At 30.5% G+C, this 12,422-nt stretch overlaps 1 protein-coding gene across 7 annotated transcripts in view; it reads left to right on the forward strand.

Annotated features, from left to right (window-relative positions):
- CACNA2D1 (calcium voltage-gated channel auxiliary subunit alpha2delta 1) overlaps positions 1 to 12,422 on the forward strand; it is a 462,827-nt gene that overhangs the window by 385,463 nt on the left and 64,942 nt on the right. For all 7 annotated transcript variants that reach the window (XM_019746896.3, XM_019746894.3, XM_019746897.3 and 4 more), the window contains exons 13-16: positions 6,002 to 6,080; positions 6,964 to 7,013; positions 8,240 to 8,329; positions 12,139 to 12,216. In XM_019746896.3, coding sequence (XP_019602455.1) covers positions 6,002 to 6,080; positions 6,964 to 7,013; positions 8,240 to 8,329; positions 12,139 to 12,216 — 297 coding nt within the window. The remainder of the gene's footprint in view (positions 1 to 6,001; positions 6,081 to 6,963; positions 7,014 to 8,239; positions 8,330 to 12,138; positions 12,217 to 12,422) is intronic.

The following is a 12,422-nucleotide window of genomic DNA, read 5'->3' on the forward strand; positions in this document are numbered from 1 at the left end:
TCTTTTAATAGGAAATCACTTAAAACAGTATTTTTTCTTACATAAGTAGAATGAGTAAAATTGATATTCCATTCTCACACACCATCTTATAAGTAGGGAGGGCTTAGGTTTATCTAAAAAAATATTGTATCAATGGCACATTTCCATTTACCCTAATCAGTCCAACACATAGTTTTCCATGAGTATTCTCAGTGTTAGTGTCAGTAAAGCATTTGGCATTACTCAAGAGTAGTATATGAAATAAATCACTCTATATTTTATTTTCTGATATCTCAGCTAATGATAATCTTTGCAAAGCTACAAATTGCTTGAAATGCAGTGTGTGCATAGCTTATTCCTCCTTTATCAAGTACTATAAATGTAGGCAGAGGGAAGGGGAATTTGAAATTACTTTCTTATAATCTGATAATGTGAGGGGGATTCATTATAATTGTTGTCAATAAATTTAAAATACCAACATAATTCCAAGACATGTATCTATGTTTTGCATTCATATGTAAGATGTGAGAATCATCTTGTTTTTTTAAGATCATGTGTGTGCAACCTTGATGACTCTTGCATTGTGTTTTCCTTTTTTAAGTTGTTTTCTGTTATTTACTTATACAAATCCAACAAACATCAATTAAATTCTTGCTTCTGTCAGACCTTTGAAAATCCCATATAGGCATATCTCATATGGACACAATGACATTTAGACAATATTACACTCTTCTTTAGAGCTTATTGCTAAATGTAATAGAGTGAGCCAACTTTGTTCCTCTAGAAAGGTATTGAGTTATTTTTAGTTTTTTTAGAGGCATGAAGGCTAATGTCCCACTAATGGAAAATGTTATCTCGTGAATTCTGGTAGTTTGTCGTCATCATGGTCATTGTCATAATCATCATCTTCATTATCATAGCTGATATTTATAGAGCTTATAATTTTCCATATAATAAAAAAGCTTCACATGTATCATTTCATTTTCAAATGAATTAATCATATAATAAAATTATTTTTATTGCCATCATCCTAATCCGCATTTTGGAAATAAGGAAACCAAAATTGGAGAGATTAAGTAACTTGTTGAAAGTCTTACAGCTAGTAATTGACAGAGTCAAGAACTTAGATGATCTGTAGTCCAAATCTCATAACCTTATGTGGAATGCGGCTGGCTGGTCATCTGTCTCTCTCTCCTCCTGCACAGCCCTCTGGCTATTCCAGTCACCATTTGCCCAGCCAGGAGCCTTCCTTCTATTCGGACAACAGGGTTTGACCACTAGGGGACATGCTTCTCACAGCCTTCACTGACTAAGATGGATTAAACTAAGCCATCAAAACTTTGCAGGTTGCAAGTAACTTTCAGATCTTTGGGCTTTATAAAATAAATTGGTTGTGAAAGGTGAATTTGGAGACTTATGTATATCATAGTGTATAACACTAAGATATGGTTTATTCAAATGCTCGGGATTCTGATATATTTGTGAGTTATGGAAACCACTGTAGAATTTTCTCCTAAAATATTCAGTCTGATCTAATATTTTTATAGGCTTAATGCCAAAAGTTTTAGTACACATAGTAAATTAATAAAACCCATTTCTGACATCATTTTTTCTACCATGTTTCGATAGCTGAAGTTTTTATTTTAGTTTTATTGGCTTTCTTTCTTCATGGTCTCATTTCCATTATTCCTTGGAGATTTGCCTATTGTAAATTAAACTTGAACTCTGGGTAACTGATAATTGTTGAGGTGACAGTTTCCAGTAACTGTGTTCTGCTGGGAAACGAGAAATTCCTATGACTTTCTAAAATAGGTTGACCCTGTGGCTTTGGAAAAATCTTAATTGACGACAAGTATTTTAGTCCTCAACAAACAAAACAAAATAAAAAACAGATTAGCAGAAGTCCAGACTGTAGAATAAAGTTATAAATCATTGGTGTATTATAGGGAAAAAAATCAGTAATTCTTTTAAATAACCAAATTTGTTATTAATTAAAAGTTTTCTCTGATCATGTAGGTCAGGCTTCATGTATAACTTTATATTATTGAAATTAGAATATTCTCTTCATAGAAAAATTTGTTTTTCAAGCAGCTGAAGGCCAAATTATAAAGTTTGAGGCTAATAAGGACTGATTTTTAGATGTTTTAAGTTTAATTTTATTAAATATGCTCTCAAATTACTATTGTTTCTGTGAATCAGCTTACATAACTAAGCATGAGTCAAGAATTATGAGAACATTTTTCATTCTCTAGGAATGATGCAGTACATAAATGGTATGTGTATTAAGTATAATTTTGCCTGCACACATTTAACTCCATTGAGCAAGTCTGAATAACATTAAAAAAAAAAAAAGATTAAGAATTTGCCATGGTAAAATGAAACTGTCCAAATTACAAAAATGCAAGACAACCACAGGCCCAGTTTTTGCTCTGCTATATTATAATGAACTGATTGACATGTCAGATAACAGGACATGTGTTAGATCCCTCTTGTTAAAAGTTGAGACCACTCATTTGGCTGTTGGCTTTTTCTTTTTTTTCATTTAACAAATGTTTATTTCCATTTTATGTGTAAGACACTATAATCAGTGCAGTAGATAAAATAGTGCAATCTTGGAACTGTTTTAACCTAATCCAATGTTTATTCAACACTACCTTCCCATGTTATTTCTGTTAAAGACCTCCGGAATTATGAAAACTATTTTTCAAAGCCATCCATGATTGTATAAGTCTCATACATGGACCTCACAGAAGTGAACATTTTGAAACATGAGCCTATCTGAAAGTCACACAGATTAGTTGAGGAACATTTAGCAAATCTTCTAGGATCATTTCACTTAGAACAGAAAGTTTCCAGTAGGCATTTGTTACATCAATCTAGTGTTGTGATTATAAATGTACTATGAGGCATAAATAAAGGATTTTTTTTCTCCAAAAAAGTTGACTTTGTCTTGATGTAAAGTTGTTTTAAAGTAAGTAATCTGTTTAATTGAGACTTTAAATGTAATATATATATAACTTGTGTGAGTATGCATTAAGTAATATGAGTTATTTTACATGTCATTTTATATTTTTATGTAGGACCATTTAAATACACTAATAAGAAAAGAATTCAAAAAATATACATCTTTGAGACTATAATTTACCTTGATTTTTAAATTGTGCATATTGCAAGAAATTGCTTTATTTTCTCCTTTACCCAAAATTATAGGTAAACAAGAACTATTAAAGAAGTGGAAAACATCAAAAGAATGGGGGGAATAAAAATTATCTCTGTGGATTTTGGCATCTGGAATTTTAGAGTTAGTTCATTAACTATTCCACAGGGTGGCAGTAATATTGTATGGAATAGGAGGAATACTATCTCGAGGTCCAAGTGGAAAGTTGCTGTGCAAAAAATCATCTTTTAAATTTCACTAATTATTTGTCTACATACACTATAAAATGTGTATTGCACATGTTTATGAAATAAATTAAGTTAATTTTTTTGTTATGTAATTACCTAAAGTTTGTAAAGCAAAGTCAAATTAAACATGGGTATAACACCTGGGATTGAAATAATTTTTACATTGATTTTTTTTCATTGTCATATAAAGAATTTAAATGTTTGAGTAATTTTTTTACTAAACTTTTTCTCGACCAAGTATATATTTATAAAAACATTTCAAAAAATTCTAAGATAATCTAAAATCATAAATATATGCATGCATCTGTTCTGTGTGTGTGTGTATGTGTGTGTGTGTGTGTGTGTGTGTGTGACCAAGAGAAAAATAAGCATCTATATGTTAGAAAGATTTTGTAAATATTGTAATGGTAAGGAAGTTGCAGAACTTATAAAGAAAAGGTTTCATTTATAATTCTTGAGATTTTTTGTAAGGAGTTTGGAAATTTTCAAAAAAGATGACTTTAAAAATGTTGACAGTAAGACAAATAAAAACAGATAAAAGAGGTGTAAATTATACATTTTTATATGGCAATGACTCAATCAGTCAATGTAACTTATGTTCAAATAGCCAAGGACTTACGTGAAAAATGAACACAGAGGAAATAAAAATGAGTGTATTTTTAAATTTTGTAAAATTATAATTAATTGTGACAGAATGTACTCTTCCACACCCAGCCCTGATCCTTAATTCCTTAATTTTGATTTCTGAGTGCTGAATGTAGGCAAACCATGCAGGTTAGGTAAAACTTTTGTAGTAAAGCAAAACAACAACCTTTTTTTTTTTTTTTTTACTAGTATGTTTTTGGCAAGTGTTTATTTGGACTATTTGATGAATAACATCAGTTGAATAATGACATGGTATGTATCTAAGTGTAGCCTCTATGTTATTAGAAATGCTTGCCTTTCAGAGACACAGCTATTAGTCTTACTCATTTATTTCTTTTTACTGAAAAGTATTTTATGGAAAATATTTTACTAGAACACTGTTGTGGTAACAGGAACAACTAGACAAAGCAATGCTGTAAGTTGAAAACTGGAGACGTGCTTTCAAATGTTAATTATGGAGGAGATCCTCAAGTGTTTTCTGGAGCATCTGGATTTTTTCGCTGTCTTGATTCACGTGACAAATGTTTAGGGTATGGCAGTTAAATTGAATTATCAGTAGGGTGGCCAGTCCGTTTATAAAAAATATTTCCATTTATGAATAAGTTCAACTATATAAGCAGTAACACTCCATTGAAATATATAGAGAACCTAAAAAAATGGCCCGATTGAAAAATTTAAGAAAATGAAACTTGCATTTTGAGAGAGAAAGAGGAATGACACTACTTCTACTGTTAACTTAGAATCAGTCATTTGTCCTTACAACCTGATGTGATTAAAACTCAGCTGTGTCCACCAAATCGCTCCTTACTTAACTAGCTCAGGCAAAGCTAGAAGACTTAAGGGTGACTCACATAATAAAACTTTATAAGTGAAACAGCAACATCCCCAATGTACATTTTGGGGCAGTGATTGTTATGATGTGATTTCTGTGTGGCCAAGACGAGTGAAAAGAACAGAGAACAGATGTGAAATCTCTCTTGAGATTTGTGCTCTGTAATCATGTGGAAAAGATGAAACAGATGAAACAATTAGAAAATGTCAATTCAAACAGTCAATCAACATGAATTAGGGAAAAGCTCTTAACATAGTTCAAACCAGAGCATGAAATCACAGAAAAGTGATTTTCTACATGTTTATTTTTTGAAAAAGCAAAAATACTGAACTTACAGTATTAGTTTACTTAGATTACTTAATTGTTAGAAATCAATATATGTTAACTAGCCATTTTATTAAATACTTGTTAACATCATTGAATTTATCCTCTATAATTTTATAGTATTATTTAAATTCAATGGTTTCCAATAAATAGTTAAATTATGACAATTTAAAACCTATCTCAATTGAATTTTTAAATATTTGCATATTTATTAGCATGTTAGAAACAGTCAGTATTTGATTCTCTTTGAAAATCCTAGGAGCTTAAAATATTTATGTACTTATATACACCAGTCATCTTTTATAAAAAACTAACCTAATCATACATGTGCATCCTGAATATTTCCATAGTGTGAAAGCAAAACCATCACTAAATTTATTTGCTTTAAGCAACTAAAAATATATTGACTTCCTTTCTGTATACATTTTTATAACCACACACCTATAAAATAAGGAGCTTCTTTTCTTTTGCAGTGACTAAGTCTGTGGATAATATGTTTTAACCAGGTGAAGTTAAGTTGGACCTGAAATATGCTGTTTCTCTTAATGAAACCTTAGTGATGATGCTGATAACAGGATAGAGAAACAGTGCAGGGCACCCAAGTACTAATTTAAATATAGTAACTGAAGTCTATGTTTAGAGTAGGTGATGTTGTTTCCCTCTAGGGCCTTCCTGAAAGCTTTACTGACTGATTTTTCTTGTCACATTAATCAACTGAAAAATGTGCTTTTAGTTATTTTTCACTTTAGCTATTTTGTTGAACAACTCAATTAAATTTGATACAACCTAACATATACCTATTTTTCCATTCACCAGGTACGTGTATTCACGTTTTCAGTTGGTCAACATAATTACGACAGAGGACCTATTCAGTGGATGGCCTGTGAAAATAAAGGTGACAGATCTCTTTTCTTGACCACGTTTTATTAGAAGAAAAATAATTTGGTAGTTGTAGTTTTACATGTTCTTAAAGTAATCTAAAGTTGTAGCTAACTTTTATAGGAATTGAGGCAAGAATAAGATGCTGAACATGTTTTCTATACAGAAAACACAACACAATGCAATAAACTTTGACATTAGTTTTGTTATATAAAAATTCAGACTCTTGTCATATTGTACCATAATAAAGGAATATGTTTTGACTGATACTTAATGATGCTTATCAAATATAACCTTACATGAAAAACTAAGAATGAAAGAATATCTGAATTATGTAAAACTTAGACATAAGAAAGTGTGACATATGTACATTTTTTTTTCTTCTGGTTAAATTAATCGTTTTTTAAATGTATTCTAGTACATTCCTAAATAATTCATATTTTGTGTAGTAAGCCCATATTTCCTTTGTATTCAGGAAAACACAAGATGTTATTTGAAAAATAAACAGTGATCACATAGCAATAAAAAGAACCTAAATTTATTCTGAAAGATACTTAGGCAAATATTTTATATAAACATAATTATTAGATACCCATGATCATGCTTCATCGATAATTTCTTCAATGAAAAAAAAAATTAAATGATGCCAGATTCTCTACTGCTTTGTAGAAAAATGACATTTGTTTTGTATAAGATGATAAAGTTTGTACATTTGTTATGAATATACATTAATCAAACATTTTTCAAATTTATCAGTGGTATTGATATTTTAGTGTTTGCTCAATTAAAGTGAAAAATGTTCTTTTCTCTTATAAAGCCATAAATAATTGTATGGCCTTTTATTATAATATAATATTTACATACATGAATATGTATATATATATATATATATGTTTCAGGTTATTATTATGAAATTCCTTCCATTGGAGCAATAAGAATCAATACTCAGGTATGGCTATTTAAAACTTGTTTAAATTATTTTTCTAAAGTAGAAGGTATTTCTTTCCTGCTTTACATATGCTCAAAATACAGAAAATAGGTGAAAATGAAAAATTGCATATTACATTTGTAACAAAAAAATGAGTATTGTGGCAATGGTATTGGTTTTTATTTCATTAAGTTTCCAAGTATTTTCAAACATTCAAAATTCAGGTGAAAAATATATAAATATTTTCAAATGTATTTAACATCATACAAAATAAATAAAATCAAATTTACTAATAATCTCATCTCATGTAATTTGAACTTGGCTCTATTGCAAATAATTTAAATGAGTTTCTTCAAGTCATAGGTACCACATAGAAAATCAAACAATAATTATTCTGGACAAATTATATAGGGTCATACTTAGAATTTTCGAGTAGATACCTCCCTACTCAACACTGTAGATACATTTACCTGTTTAAAGATAAACTTACAACAAGGAGATGATTTTTCTACCACCATTCATTTGAAAACATGCCTGTTAAACAACTTTGAACATTAAAGAAACTAAGTTGATTTAACTGTATATTATTATTAAATATTCATAAATTACTATTATTATTTAAAATAATTACTCAATTTTAAACATAACTGAGGAGCTATAAAATAGACAAAGTCAAAATTTAGCATAAATCACACAGCATTTGTGGAAATGAATACTGAATACATTGAATGTTGAAATGAAACCGCAGCTGCATTGGAGTCTGATGTCTAGATTTGGCACAATATTTCATTTAGTTTTTGATAAGTTTAAATGTAGTTTTGAATTTCAGCCAATCTGTGATATGAAAGCAAATATGTGGCTGCTTTATTATTTCAGATTTGTGCAATTCCATCCAATAAATCACGAGCCTTAAATAGTTTAGATTAACATGAAACAATTCACAAGGAACGTATTTCACTTATCGTTGGCTGTACCTCAGAAAGAAAATGTTTTGATATTGTTACTAGAAAAAAAACTGAGGTAGATATATTGTATAAATAGTATAAGTCAAACAATGTTAATTCAAAGTATGTAGACATGCCATTTATTGAGTACCCAAAGTAGGAATTAAATGATTACATCCTTACTCAATAATGTTGATTCCATATTCATTTTTAACTCTAGATAATTTTTACTGTGAAGATGATTTATTTTTTAAATATAGCATTCCTAATTTTAGCCATTAAACTTTTTATTTTAATAAATAGGAATATTTGGATGTACTGGGAAGACCAATGGTTTTAGCAGGAGACAAAGCTAAGCAAGTCCAATGGACAAATGTGTACCTGGATGCACTGGTAAGAGGCTGGCTATTCAACCAAAAACTGTCATAACAAAAGCACGCAGTTGACTTCTACTTCTTTGTAGGTGACATTTATCTTCTCCTCTTCATTAAGTCCTTTCTAAAGTTCTTTCTATCACAACTTTTTTTGCTAGAATTTAGATAATTTATGTGTAAACCTATACTTGTGTGTAGTAGAGAAGCACAAATACAGTGTTATTTTCTTTTCTAGTCGATCCACTGAGAATGTAGAATTTCCATTCTAGAATCTTGAATTTATGGGCATTTCAATAACTTTCTGAGTATCTATTTTTCAAAAATGCTGAAAGCCATGGAATTAGTACCTAGAACTACAAATTTTGAACAAGAATTTTGAAGTATTTTTAAAGTAGACTTCAACTAGCGAAGCATTATACTCTCCACAGCTCAAGCCAGACCCAACAACACTCAGAAGTACATGCAGTTAGACAGGCAAAAATCGAACTGAATTCATCACAAATCTAATCACCTCTTCATGTATAATCACTTCCTTTAGGTCAGCCCTAGATATTTATGAAAATAGGCCATTGAGGTGATCAAATCCAGTATGAAATAACAAAAACATGTTAAGTAGTCCGTTGTACAATTGAAATTTTAGTACAGGTATTCCATCATATTTTAAAGTGGTGGTTTTTAATTGTGGGTAATTTTGCCCCTTACGGGTCATTTGGAACTATTTATAGATATTTTTATAACACAATCACTGGATTGGAGAGGGGTTGTTACTGGCATCTAACAGATAGAGGCCAGGGTTGTTGCTAAACATCCTACAATGCACAAGAGACACCTCTCCCCCCCCACCACCACCCATATACACACACACAGCAAAGAATCATACAGCTCAAAATGTTAATAGGGCTGGAGTTGAGAAATTTTGTTTTAATGTAATTTTTAGTTTCCCAATATGAAAGTTATAGATAATAATTATCATACTTAGTACTCATTTATATGTTTAATCTTAATAAGACTTTATTAATGACTTTACTAATGTAATATATTGGAGAGAATCAAAATACTAAGCCTCGAAAAGTATATGCTGATTCAATAACTCTTCCTCCTACTTGGAGTTCAATTATATGCTGATACTACTTTTCTAAATGCAATGATGAACCCAAAGGGCAAAATGCACTCCACTTAAAATTACTTATCATTTGGTTCTTGTAAAATAAACATATACAGGAAATTAGGAGAAAAATAGGCACTATTAGCAGCAGCCTTGCTTGCTAAGACAGATAAAGTGAAGCTTACTTACCTCAAGATTTAGCTAAAATCACTGACCAGTTCTCCTTCTTGACGTCACATATTTATTTAAGGTCACATGGTCATCTACAGCTATGGTTAAAATGTTTCGCTTTTCCAAACCCATCACAGGACAGAATATGATAGGAGGAGTCAACAATAATGCCCTGTTGTATTTCCTATGACCAGAAGTTCATTAACCAGCATGTCTACATTGTTGGTGAGGTTCTTACTGATAGCACAGATGACATTAGGAAGAAATTTTGGTTCTAAACAAGCTGTTCTATAAGTTGAAAGTAAATGTAAAAAATGGAAAAAAAATGAGGCACACGAATTGCTTATTCAATTAACACATAAAATATTCTTTTTACTGACTTGAGAATCAAAAATGACCCATCTGGTATTTCTAATTATTTGTTTATGATCTCTGCACAAAGCAGATTCAAAACATATGCTAGTCAAATTAACAGTTACATTAAGAAGGAAAATTTTCAAGATAAAAATAGAATAAATATATTGAGCAAATGAAAAGAACTCTGGAAATTCAGAAGAAAGGAACCGTATATTTAGGAATGGAGTAAGGTGAGGTTAAAAAGATGGTGATATTTTAGCTGATTTATGACTTCAGGTAATGTTTCTATAATTGGTGATGAGTAGTGAACCACACTGGGGGTGCAGTATGAAAGTTGTGGAAGTGCTGGATATATTGAAGAGATACTAGTACCTCACTCACTTTTGAAGATAATGGGAAATAAGGTCAGAAATAACACTGGGACAGTATTGTGGAGGGTGCATTTTATTTGGAGCTAATGTAAGATTCTTTGTATAAAAAGAGATGAAAAAAGAGTTGCGCTCTAGAAAATAGACACCAAATAAATTCCAGGAGAGCAGAAATCTTGTTTTATTTCTCTTTTTTGTTCTCTAGAGATGTACAGTGTCAAGGAATAGAGTACATTTTTTTTTGTCTGCTTAGTAAATGAGGGGGAAAATGCAAGTTATGAATTTGTTTAGTATGATAGTCTAGTAGCTCCTTTTAGGACACATGTGACCATATTTAGAAGCAAATTATAGTATTCTAAGCAAATGCAAAAGTGATCCAAAGAAAAATATCACATCCTTATATACCTTTCCTTATACATGCTAGCATGTATAAAACTATGTATATATGGTACAACTCAAATAGGAAGTTTGTGAAAAGGAATTTTCACTGAATTATCTTTTGAATACTACTTTTATGAATGATCTATAATCTTGACTTTATTGAGGGAGAATGCTTTCATTGTGAATATTAATTTACATATTTAATTAAGAATGTTTTTTGTTCTTTCTTAGGACTAAATAGAGAGATGATGTGTATATCATCACGCCCCCAACTACATGTAGTTATTTCATTAATTTTATTTGTCCCATACAATTTGGTGTCTTGTTCTGGTGAAACACTCCATATGATTGTCCTTCCTCACTAATTCAGTTCCCATTGTTTTCATGATTCCCACATGCACCATAGCTTAAGATATTTTCTCTATGAAGCCACACTGTCTCAGGAATGAGAACAGTGGTCACGAGATTTGGATTTGGGGGTCATTTTTTCATAAGATACACTAATGTTTTTCAGTAACATCATTCACCAATATTTTATCAGTTTAGCACATTCAAAATTTTCAACAATTTTAAAATTATTTAAAAATGATTTTTTTAAAAATGGAGTTTTGACATGAAAGAGTGGAAAAGAAATATATAGTTGCTGCAGATGGCAGTAATGAAGAAAAAGCAACCTCTGACTTGAAAATCAGTTTATTTTAACTAATCTCTATGGATTAATTTAATGTATGATATTATCTACATGCTGATTAATAGTATGTCATTATTTTCCTTATACTAAATGCTTCATAACTAGAGTTTCATATTTGACATTTGCAGTTTTCTTGTATACATTTTACTTTGTCAAAAATTATGATTTCTTTTGGAAGGTGTTTGGAAGCAAAATCACTTCCTTTGAACAGTATTGTGTTTACCTGGAATATCCCAGAAATACAGTATCAATAACATGTTCCTTCTATTTATAGTGTTATTCTGCTACACATTTGTGATCTTGCATAAAACCTTGGGCTTAGGGCATGAAACATTTTAAGAATAAAGCTATAACAAAAGAAAGTAAATAAATAATTTTAAATATGTAATATTTTGATACCACTCTGCTCATGGAGGACTCTGATTTAAGGTGAACTATCACCATAAAGAATGGAGGAGCAGGGTTACTGAAATGTTTCGTGTCACTTGATTTTTCTTTTAAGTTATTTTCAGTGTTCTCATAGAGGGTTGTTTTAGATGCTGCATGCTTCAATCACTGCCTAATAGATCCTGGTTATTTCTAAGACATTTTCATTTGTTTTTTGAAAAATTATCTTTCAAAATAAATTAGTAGTGTTTTTGTGGCTCTTTAGAATGTAACTATGAAATTCAGTGTCATATGTCAAAGACTAATGCAATATGACAAAGTTTAAACTGTAATTTTAATTTGCCTTTTTTCTCTGAATCTATTTTTAGGAACTGGGACTTGTCATTACTGGAACTCTTCCGGTCTTCAACATAACTGGCCAAGTTGAAAATAAGACAAACTTAAAGGTTAAAAGTTAATTGACAAAATTAATGATAATAAATGCTGAAGTATGACCTTGAAGCTGATTGTGGATATTTCTATAAGGAAATACATACGGTTTTGTAACTGTCATGTGAGGCCGACAGTAAAAGGCAACAGCTGCTTATGTGATAACCACCTGGGAAAAAGGAAATTCAGGTCAAATCTCTGTTTCCCCAGAGAGAAGATTCAA

The sequence above is a fragment of the Rhinolophus sinicus genome, chromosome 4, assembly GCF_057876585.1.
Source record: "Rhinolophus sinicus isolate RSI-liver-muscle chromosome 4, RSI-T2T, whole genome shotgun sequence".
Classification (NCBI taxonomy): Eukaryota; Metazoa; Chordata; class Mammalia; order Chiroptera; family Rhinolophidae; genus Rhinolophus; species Rhinolophus sinicus.